This window comes from Atta cephalotes (assembly GCF_000143395.1).
Source record: "Atta cephalotes unplaced genomic scaffold scaffold00003, whole genome shotgun sequence".
Classification (NCBI taxonomy): domain Eukaryota; kingdom Metazoa; phylum Arthropoda; class Insecta; order Hymenoptera; family Formicidae; genus Atta; species Atta cephalotes.
This window is the reverse complement of record NW_012130067.1, coordinates 4,756,243-4,768,663: the sequence shown is the minus strand read 5'-3', so window position 1 is coordinate 4,768,663 and position 12,421 is coordinate 4,756,243. Positions and strand designations below refer to the sequence as shown.

General features: G+C 37.7%; 1 protein-coding gene across 1 annotated transcript in view; it reads right to left on the bottom strand.

Moving 5' to 3' along the window:
• Positions 1-11,385: 11,385 nt before the first annotated feature.
• Positions 11,386-12,421, bottom strand: part of LOC105625755 — a 4,041-nt gene continuing 3,005 nt past the window's right edge. Inside the window, exon 3 of the mRNA XM_012207075.1 lies at positions 11,386-11,737. Coding sequence (XP_012062465.1) covers positions 11,386-11,737 — 352 coding nt within the window. The remainder of the gene's footprint in view (positions 11,738-12,421) is intronic.

The window sequence follows — 12,421 nt, the reverse complement described above, 5'->3', positions numbered from 1 at the left end:
GATACACTTGTACAATTTATTTTATCATTTATCATGGTTTTCATTTATTTAAAATATATATTATTTGATAAAAATAAAATTATTATTGAATAAAAGATGAGAAATATTAAAAGTTTAACATATCTAATATTCAACTCTGAACTATATCTTAGATTCTCGCGTTTAATTAAGGATTCGTAAGGCACCGAAGCTGGTTTGTGTAGTCGCTACTTTACGAGTAGCAATTCGTATTAATAAAAGAACTTTTAACGGCGCGATGCGTTTACGGACCGCATAAAAATAATAATTAATATACATGAGGCCGTTCTGCTCTTAATCAACTTCTTAGACCACCCACAGGAAATTAAAATTGTTTATAGTTGATAATTAGCGTCAGTTAAATGGCGAAGAAAGTGCAGGTAATGGGTGAGGTCTGCATCTTGCTGTTTAATCAAGTATTTTACGACGTGCTTAAGCCAACTTTTCGAACTACTTTCAGACTTATAATCGATACTAATGTGCGTTATTTATAATATGTCTTTTTCGATGTGACAGAAATTTCTAATAGTTTCAAAATTGTATATAATATATAATCGAAGTTTATAATCAACAGTTAAAGTGTCGCTTTCAAATATAAAGAAGCAAAGTTCTCATATTTTTTGTAGTACAATGAAAAAATAATTGCAACATATTTTACAAATATGGATTATATAAAACACAGAAAGATTTTTAATATTAAGCTACAATGATGAATAACATCATTCATTTTCGTTATTTTCTCTCTTCGTATCAAATGTTTACGGCATGTTGCTACCAAAAGAAAATATATTCGCTCGAATTTATTAGCAAGGAAACAGACGAGAAAAATATAATTCATATTTTACTGTTAGATTCGTACAGACAGCTGCCACGAGCGTTCTTAATATTTCAGACGGTGTATACTGAAAATAAAATAAAATAATAATATATGTATTATATAAATATTTGATTTTACAGCTTAGACATTCTGTAATTCCTATGAGATTTTATGATAAAAATCTGTCTATATTAATAATATAATTTTATTTGCCGTGCATTTTGACTTATGTGTATTTTATACTTATGTATACATTTTTGTTCTTCAGATAAACATTTCATGTTGGACGATATATAATATTATAAATAGGATACTCTTATAAATTTGAACGTAAATTATAGTTCTTTTAAAACGAGCTTTAATTATAATCACATATATATATATATATATAAATTAGATTGAATTAAATTGTTCTATCAATTAGGATTCTAACAATAAAATAGAAATTTAATAAAATCAATAAAACTAATAATATTTTTATTTTAAAACGCTTTTGAATGAAGCGAAGTTAATTGTTATATAGAACGCTAATCAGCTTAATCATAAAATAAAATCTGACATTAAAATGTAAGATGTAAAATAAATTTAGCATGATTTTGAGATGATCGACGGAATAAAAATGAGATATATAAATAAATTATTATTTTTTATTTTATTGATGAATTTTTATTAAAACTATGTCAAATATATATTGTAAAACTTTATTCTGAATATTACACATATTTTTTTGTATGTAACGACTAACTACGAAACTTTGAATTCTTCGGCTTTAGCACACTTGCTCATGGAATTGTCGAAGATTCGAACGATTCCTGTGGGAGTGTTCTCGAAAGTTTAATTGAAAAGTTGATCTTTCGAATGAGATCAAGGTGAAACAAGGAACGAAACAAAGTGGCACCTTCCGCTGAGGTAATCTCCGGGGCTCGAATTATTTTTATCTCCGGGATTCAGGAGTTGCTTCGAAATTCATGAGGGAGCCAGCATGAATTCACGGGGTTGTGCAAAAGGACGTTCGGTCCTCATTCCACGCTTCTCACGCGGCAGCGGAAGGTTAACTCGATATTATGAATCTGGTAATTTGCTTGAGTAAATCCACCTACTGAGTTTTGGCAAGGAAAGCGCTGTTAATAAACATGGAGGACCATATCGTCGATCCTCACAAGTCGTTAGGGAAATAATTTTTGTTTACTTTGTCTTTACCCGGCGAATCTTCATGTAATACAAGCTCTTCTTAATATGATATTTCCTGATCACAGCAATATGTAGAATGACGATTTTTATTGATTCGCGCAGTTTTGAGCGCGAATCAATAAAATTCCTTTAAGTACGAATCATTGTGTATCTCAATCCGAAAAATTTTTACATTATGATATTTATTTTTCATATGTACGTTTACGAAATAACGCCAAGAAATATTGCTGTGTACGACGATATTACTTTACGCGCATTTGAAAAATATTACATTGAAAATATCACGGAGATATTTGCAAGAAACATTCTCAGAATACTTTTCCGTTGTGCCACATGGTTGCGAATACTTCGCGTATACTTGTAAGAGATATGATCTCGAACACGATATTTTTGACGCGGAAAATTTTATCTTTTCTTTGTTGAATCTACTGTGTATCCGGCGAAAAGTCAACTCCAATTTTGTCAGTGCCCACGTTTGTTGAACAATCTCTCGATAAGCTTATCACTTGGGAATGTGAAACAGAGGGAATTATTTTAAATTGTGTAAATATATATGTAAGTAAAAAGTAGCATGCAGCAATGATATTAAAAATTATTTCTTTCTCTTCACTTGAAAGATCGATCGCCGTAGGTATCTATGACAAAAAAAAAACGATGATCTTACAGCTCCGACTTTTTATCACCGTTAACGGCGCGATCGTTCTGCGGAGAACGATGAAAAGAGTATGTAAGGTATAAGTGATATCGTGTTCACTTTGCTGAGAGATATCAGCGGAGCGCGCGGGTAGCAGGATGGTATTTCAGCCACGCTTCTCTCGTGGAAGGTGCCGTGCTGATGCCGCGCCAAAGGAGAAGCCGAGCGTACTGTGTCGCGGTGTCGGATTGCAGGTCGCTTCTCGCTTTCGTCGAACGAATAAACGGGTGATGCGCTACGTGGACGGGGTGGCCCCCAGACGCGGTGCAGAACGGCGAAGGGGTAAGAGAAGGAAGAGAAAGAGGTTCTCGAAAGAATTTGCAAGGCGCGCGTTACTCGAATACCGTGCTTCCTATATACACGTCGGTGTTCACTCCTCGTCCGCGCTGAAGGATCTCTCAGGAGCTTTTCGAAATGTGAGCTCGCGTTGAGAATCCGTCCAAGTATTTCGAGTCCGTGATGTAAGGGATTGTGCAATGGGTCCCGATGCTTCGAGCATACTAGTATCGATATAAGAGAAAGATAAATGTAACAGATGTCTACTGTGGACAGTAATCGGATCTACAATCTAGAGTTTATCTCATTGTTTCTCGAAATATATGATAACTATTAGAAACACATTCTTATTCTTTTTTATAGGCTTATCGATCTTTCCTCTTGATCTCTTTCATGGTAAGTTAGTAAGTTCTTCTTTTCTCAAGCGATTGTCTCTATCAACTGGAAAAACTAATCTCGCTGTGCCAAAGGGTTAGTCTTGCAAAAAGCAACCATCGGTTTAACTGGAAAATAGCAAAAACGATTTGATTGTTCTCCATGTCTGTTTCGGTTATTTTGCAGAAAAATAGAATTTTGTGGTTGGAAGAATCTTCGATCAAGAAAATTATTCGTTTGCCTTGCAATCGCGCGAGTTACGGATAGTAAGAAAAGAACATTGGCAGTATAAAATTGTTCCCCTAAAATTGGAGTAATGAACTTGTAATTGTATTATTACCGATTTCTTTCGATGCTAAAACATATAATAATAGTAATCTATAATAGTGTGAATCGAAGATCACACACAGATAAATAATGCAATCTCTTGAGTAGTACTTGTAATATTTTTGATAATGCAGCTAATTTCACAAAAAATGAACACATTATGTTTCGATATAATATAGTTAAGTAATGATGATGATGATGATGATGATGATGATGATGATGATGATGATGATGATGATTTTTTATCACCGTTAGTGAAATAAGGATCAATTTTTCAATTTGATAAAAAAGCCACACATAAATCGCAGTGTTTGAATCAGTTAAACAGGTAATGATAGGTGTTTATTGCGTCATAAAATTTCAATTTACCTCGTAGTAGTAAAGCGATCACGATAAAGTAGTATTCTGGGTCAGGCGGTTGACAATGTTTGGCTTGTCCTGCAACTCACGGCTGAATTTGCGTGGAACCACGACCACCGTTAACGGGCGAACGGCATGACAGCGGGGTGGCTGCGAAGCATGGGGATAGTTTCCGTAGGGAAGGCGGTGGTAGCTGGAGAAAGGGGGTGGTTGCTTCGGCAGAGTTATTTAGCCGAGGCGTTGTTCTGGCTCGCGTACTATGTGGGTCGCCGCCAGCTTAGTATCGCGGGTAAGCCTCATGAAACATGAGTACCCACCGGGATGACACCACTAACTCCTTTATGGAGATGGAAGCTTATACATGAATTGCGAGGATGGGGCGAGAATGCTTCTTGGACAACGGGGGCCTCCCTTCGCTAGGTGGTTTCGCATGATGTTCTTAAGTAACCGTCTCGCCAGGTGAGGCGGTTCCAAGGATGAGGTAGACGAGAAACCTACCAACGAGGCGATACTGTATGTACGAGGTGATATATGGACCGTGTACTCCGCTGTTGACGCTAAAATGCGAAATGTCGCAGCGGCATCTTGTCATTTGATGCTGAGATCATGGTTGCTCGGCTTGAAAGTTTAAACCTGTGCTCATTATAACAGATAACTGCAGAAATGGATGATAAACTGTTGCACTTACATCACACTTCTGCGATTTATGCTACAGCGTAGCAAGTTCTTAGAATGCGATTCTCGATAAAGTATTACTACTAACGATGTAGAAAACAATCCGCGTGTAATAAAATTTCGCATTTTCTCAAGACGTTTTATTTAATCCGCAATCGCTCCGTGAGGAGATGTGTTCATCGACTAACACATTGTTGTAGATGTAATCCGATGTAAAGAAATTCCAGCTGCTATGAAGTTTCACGGAGCATAAAGGAGGAGGATGGTCGAGTTCTTGCGGTATGGAGCGAATTTCGTAAATGAGAGTTACTTTTAGACCCATTTAATATGCATTAAAGCGCATGAGTAGGTTAATCTCTTAGAGTTTCAGCGTCATCTCATAATTCAACAGAGTTATGCATCCGCAATCACCATATAGATATTAAATTTAATCGTTAAAACGAGAGAACGAATTTTATCATTGATATTTTCAGACACGTCACATAGAAGCGTTTAAGTAAAAATTGTAAATGATAAATAATAAATAAAAGCCTGTTTTTTTGCATTTAAAATTAATTAAAATGAAAATTGTAAAGCTGAAGATAATTTTGAAAATATCTCGCATTTGAAATCTTTAGAAAATTAAAACCGCGGTAACGTCATATAAAATTAATTTACAGACGAAGTGAAGTAAAAGCTGTATTAATTTTTTCTTTGACACACTGTCATTTAATTTTAGCCCATCTTTTTTGTATGTTACTACTAATGTCGTACAGCTTTATACAAACGCTCTCATTATTTTGCCACGTCCAGAAATGCAAGAGATTTGCTGTAACTCTCAGTCGTACCTACGCGAAACTCTTGGTTGGAACGTAATACGTAGAAGGAAATAAGCTCTCGCCGTACATTTCGCGGATATCTGATGTCCCCATCTCGAGCCTTGGGGGCCGTTGAAAACTTAACTCTGCGCCTAAACCCTCTCCGAAGCCGTATGCTCGGGATCTACCCTGATATTTATACGACTTTTCGCTTAATTGCCCGCGCCAACTCCTCCAATCTCCTCCCTCTCCTCCTTCTTCTTGCGAAAGAAGTTAACACCGTAATTATCACTATCATCTGCGGAAGATCGTCGTAGCTTCTAGCAGTATAATTTCGGTAAATAGTCACATCGATTTAAAGTTTGCGTTTTAATTACTGAAGAACTATTTTCCCGACGATATATTTGACAGCTAACTTTATATAAACTTAAACAATATCGAAGTTAATTTAATCTGTTAACTGAATTTTCAATTATTTTCTCTTTTTAAAAATTTTCTCTTTATAAATGATGCGAACTGAATATTAAAAACAATTTAATAACATTTCTCTCATGTTGCGTGCAATATAGTTTTGGCGAGAAAATATGCTGTCTGTATAGAAAACAAAATTTCGATATGTAAATTGACTGTTAAAAAATTCGAGATTGAATTAATCGGCAGTTTAAATTGAGATCCGTAATCCTGTATGTAAGACTGTAAGCGGCAAGCAGCGCGTTTGCATGGTCCTTGCAACACTGCTAAGTAAAAATAGGCCATTACAAACACGTGTCCTTACCGATTAGCATAATGGCTGGACTTTTTGTACTTGCAAGAGGACTCTTGGACAAAAAATGTTAATACGAGATACCGTCGCACGCAGATTTAAAGCAAGTAGTTCCAGGTGCGGCGCATGTGCTCACGAAAGTCATTATACTTCTTCGTCGGTCTAACCGCCGAGAGACATTTTTTCTCCGCCTCTCGAACTCGGGCGTTCTGCATTCGCGATGTCGTGTAAAAATCGATAGGTCGTTGTCGTTGCCCTACATTCAACGTCCCAACGCTTCTCATAATTAAAACTTCTTTCGACAAACCGATGTATAGAGCACAGTTTTATCGCGCGATTGGAGCTCGATGTGAATAGACGTTTTGAGGTTTTTTTCATAATTAACATTCCGCCAAACTATAATCTGCTGTCACCAACATTTTTTCTAGCTCTTTTATTCTCGCAAAAATAGATCACTATGATAAACAGAATATTACACATTATAAGTACGAAGTTTATTCTTGTTATTTATTTTTTAAATTTCTGAATAATTATTATTATCATTGCATGGCAATTATTAAATAGCAAATATTACAATATTCCAACTTATGGAGGAGTTTGTAACAGCAAGCAGCATAAGCGGACAATATTTTGATATTCCATCTAAGAGAAACAACGTAGGTTAATAGCACAATCCTCGGCAGATTTCAAGTCTCTCTCTACGTCCTTAGCTAATGTTTCCTTAATTGTGCGGCATATAGCGATACCAATGCGCCGACCTAATTAAACATTAAACGTTGTGCCTGTACCGTCAGTTACGGTAAACATCATACCGCTACAGATGCTACTTCATCCGAATCAGCTTCCAGCACTCAGCTAATATTACGACTGTCGTAAAGGCATTTCGTAGCATCTTCGAGAGAGTTGAATGAAAAACGAAGCCTTAGCAGGTAGGAAATGAGAGCTAATTGCGAGCATACGATGTTTCGCGTAATTAACTTAATTAACAATGGAAATTTTGTTCTTACCAAGAAACGAGACATTTGAAGACATTTGATGGAACAATTTATCACTCAAAGTAATAAATTATTTATTAATCCGAACAATTATTACGAGAGAACAGTCAAGATCTTCATTATTTATTCTACTAATGGTTCATATGAACAACATCGTTCTATTTGTTTATAATTAGAGCCAATTCGGCGATGGCAAGAGATAGAAGGAGCAGCAGAATGGCGTGTGAATGCGGTAAGGGCGGGATGGGGATAGACAAATTTGGCCGGAAACAACGTTTAAAGTGGGGAATGCAGCGGTCGGCATGACATCGTTAACAACTTTCCGGCATTGTTTTCCGTGCGAGCGACAAACTGGGCTAATTGCTTCAACTTCTGACCTATTCCAGTTAGCGGTGTGTAACTGGCTGCTTCTGTGCGGACGATTGTCCCCGGCGATGCAGCCACTCGTGGCAACAACAGTTCCGCGTAAAATTCCCTCTCGCCGCTGAGCATGTTCTCCTGGCGCGATTGTCGTTGCGACTTATTAACCCGACGATAATTAGCCGTAATCGCAATGACGTGCAACGTCGACGTGAAAGCCCAACGGGCTTACTTCGCACTTTCTAGGAAAAAAAGGAGCTTATTCGTCCTGCTGATTACGAAAGTGCGGCTTAATCATTGGGAACGCGTCGCTCACTATTGCAACACGGCTGGATACTTTTTTTTTTCATTTTAACCTGTACAGGATGAAAAAGCTACTATAGTAGCGCTGAAACAGTGTCATATTTTGAAATAAAGAACACAATGAAATAGATAAATAATGAATTATAACAAATCTTACTTAGAAAAAATTAACATTTTAAAAATAGACTCTTGTTCTTTAAAACTTAAATAGCGAGTAGATATTGAGATATCAATGAAAGTCAAAAAGGGATAGTCGTTCAGTTATATCTAAAGTTTCAATATAATTTATAGTCATAGTTATGATTTATTTTATGATATTAATGGTATGATATAAATGGTCTGATATAAATATACCAGAGAGATTATATTGAGAAAAGATAAAAGTATTGAGAATATTTCTTCTTTATATCTTTTTTATTATTTCGAAGCAAAAATATTCCGGAGTTTCTCTCTTAACGTTTATTGTATTAATTTAAGTTAAAGCAAATCGTTCCGGTCCGCGTGTTACGAAGTATCACTCGGTGCATCGCAAACTACGGCCGGGTTGTAAAGTTTCGCTCGTTTTTATCTTACCGTAAACTATGCCGAATTAGCCTCGTTGCGGTATTCTTTGCGTCCAACACAGGAGATATCGCTTTACTTCCGGGCGGAATAAAACTTGAACAATTCCTCCTTTTGTTCCGGGCACTCGTTTTTCTTATCCAGCCGCGAAATGAATATCCGCTTGTAAATTTTATTGCTGCACAAGGTGGAGAATCCCGCGGGTGGCCACGGGATATCGACGGTGAAACTCCGTGTCACCTACATTCTCTTTAAAAAAGATCATTCGCGAGGCAAGTCAACGGTATTTGAGACTATGGGGAATTGTATTAAGTCCCAAGACGGGATATAAACATCCATCTAAAACAAACAGTTACGAACGGGAAGGAAGATGTGAATTACCAACATTACTTTCCGGTTACTGCATAAAACCGCTTGATGCAATAATATTTTATCATCTCAGACTATACCGGCTCATCCTGTCCTTTGTTTCTGAACTTCTTCGTTATAAGGTCATACTACTTCCGTAAATATCCGGAAATACTTCTGAATACAAATTCGAGAAACTCGACGTAACGTTTACACTGCAGTTCCCATCTAATATGTGCATTTTGCCTAATGTAAGTTTAAATAAAAAATTGCATTGCAGACCGCCATTTTTCCGTGGTTTATTCTACAATTTTTATAAGGTTTGTCGTTTATACCTTCCGCAAGATATTATATTTCATGCACTCAAAAGAACACATATACTAGACTCTGAAATTATATTGTTCCAGAGAATATTCCAAGAAAAAAATTAATTTGATATGATTATACAATAACATTTTTTATACAAGGAAAAGTAGAGATCGATGAATTCCGTATTATTATAGAGATAATCCGACATCATAGGAAACATCATCTCTTAAAAAGGAGATCACAATGATTTTGGGACACATTTTCTGTTATAGGCGGACGCATTCAAGAACGTTGCCGGTCTATCAGTGCAAGCGTGCATTCAACGAGAGAGCCTCGCGGGCACCTCATTTACGCGCATTTTGCATCCACTCAAGTTTCGTTTGAGCGCGGAAGATTACGCGAAATATTATTTCGCTGGTGGGCCGCGGGCGCGTGTGAATAGCGGAAGTATAAGTGAAGGGATAGCGGGGAGTCCTTAACCCGCTTTGATATACACGACGGTCGGTGAAGAGCACTTTGCTCAACCCCACGAAGCTTCGAGCAGAGTAGAGGTGGTATGGGGACACACCGTCGTGCGCATCCACCTGCATGCGCTCCGTCGCGTACACTACCGCCGACTTTCCAACGTTTCTACAAGGTTTGATATGTATACTCTCGCCTAACGCGACAGAATATGAGGAAGAACTTGAGAGACAGAGAGATAGAGATAGAGAGAGAGAGAGAGGGGAGGGGGGGAGGAGTGATAGGGTGAGAAAACGACGCCTCGATAATAGCAACTCGCTTCGCGCTCGACACTCCGCGTCTCTTCTGTCGTCGTTCCATCCACCAGCCTTTATCTTCTCTGTGCTCTGTCGACCGCCCTTGGATTTAATTAACTCGGTCTGAGCTTCATTGAGTTATGTTAAGTCACGTTCTTCGCGTAATCTTTGTATTATACCACTCGAAACGTATTTCTGCGTAGACGTACGCGATAAGCTCGTGGAAACCGAGACTTTCCTGCACATATCTTTGTGAAAATCTTGTATTCTTTCTCTCTCTTTCTCTCTCTCTCTCTCTCTCTCTCTTTCTCTTTATCTCGATACTGTTTACAGGAAGGAGCCGAAACTATTCTAGTCTTGTACTACTTTAATCCTCCAAGGTACCGGAGATTTAAGTGATTATGAAGAAAAAGAATTTCGAAGGCCAGATGAAGTCACATAAAAGACTTTATATTAACGTGGAAGAACTCAAATTTATTAATTTAATGCTATATAATAATATTTACTTTCGATTTAGCAACGAGAATGAACACATCGAACAAATCGAAGGCTCTAAAGCGAAGGCTCTGAAATTAACAATTATTCTGAGACAGTCGTTTACAAAGTTACGAGTTTTTTCTTTTTATTGTGTTATTTTGTTTCTTATATTGCACTATATAAATTATAAAGGGAAAGTACTGATTAAATATGCATTAATTGCACATTGTAGTTGCTGTGACTACGTCGCGAACAGAAGGATCTCTTCGTTACTTCTTTCAATTCATGTATCTGCGGTGTCTTCCGCCCGCATTTCAACGTCTTCGAGGACGCCACGGTTTTGAGAAACTTTCGCCTCTCTCTTTAGAAGAGAAAGGTAAAACTTTGGAGCACCTGCCGAGACTTGCTTATGGAGTCTATTACTGCTTCGATGAAGCTGCTTCGGGAATCTTTATACCCTTCGACCCAGCAGACGCGAATTAGCATTCGCCGCGAGTGTCCTTAAACTTACTAATAATTTGATGGCAGAGGCGGGCGGACGGTATGTAAATTAAGAGTTTCAATATTCGAAGCCCATTTCCGCGTCCATTCCGCTAACCTATTTCGCGAAGTTCTAGCTCGCTTCATACCCATAGCGTAGATCATACCTGTCTACGTGTCGCTTCCAGCGCAATGCGAGCATACGTTGTAGTACGAATTCCGCGTTGGGATGTGCAATTTATACTTTAGTTAAATGTAGTATTCAAAGATGAATATGCGGAACATGAAGTCGTCATAAACGTGCCAAATAAACGTCGAAGTGAAAACGTCACATACGTTCGGAATTTCATCGAAGCAATCTTTCATGAAAATGCAATTTTTTTATATTATTTATATAAAATAAATTTTATAAAAATTTTATATATTTTTTTATTAATTTATTGTATAGCGAATGGACATCAATGTATTCTATATTTACATCTACAATGTTGTTCAGAGCGATTAGCTACGCTCAGTTGAAGGCTCGGACACTAATCGGAAAAATTCCTCTGTGTCTCCTAGACAAGAGTGATAAACGAGATACGCGTGATAAACGAGAAGGGGTGGGTTCGTAAACGATGGGATAGAAAAATGCTCATCAGGTACGAAAAGTCGGTACACAGTACTGAAAATTGGCTGACATTTTTCAAGTTTTAACCGTCCGGTGACCCTACCGGAAAATTGCAATTTACCCGAATCCTTCGTCAAACGCAAATGGCTAAACGTGTCAAAGGCTCCAACGAACATTAACGCGTTGCCCCAAACGATGTTTTCAATTTTGTGTATACGCCATGTTATTTGTATGTACGAGAGAGAGAATGATTTACAAATTAACTATCTAACTAATGTGTAACTGAAAAGACATGAATGTCAAGTGTCACTGATGTGTGTCAATAACGCTGTGTACGTTTCGCTGTAAATTAAATGATAATGAATTAACGAGAATAGTCAGAAAAAAAAATGTTATATTATCATTATTGTGTAGTATTTTGGATGAAGTGTAAATTTGCTCGTTTCTTTTAAACTAGTATCGCGTGAACAACGCTCTTTCAATTTAAGCGCCGAAGTAATAGGATCTCACTCGAAATCCCTTCTTTCACGGTGGCATTATGTCCTCAGCGTCATGCATCATGCGCTATCGCATTACAAGAGACATCAGGAATTTTGCGAAAGACTCCGCCCGGCGTTCCAGTTAACTGGCGCGTGCTCCAAGAGTGGATGTAATACGGCTATAAACCGTTGGTGTTCGTTTAAAAGCCTCGAAATTTCACGAATTTCGTCGCTCCCGTCGATTTAGTGGGCATTAGGTACGTCGAGCGCGAGAGACAATGTAATACTATACTCGGAATTGTTACGATGGTAGCTACTGAGCGCGATCGAATAGGTTCAAAAAAAAGCAAAATAATAAATAGATAGACAAAGAGAGAGAGAGGGGAGGGAGAGAGAGAGAGAGAGAGAGAGAGAGAGAGAGAGAGAGAGAGAGAGAGAGAGTAGTTAG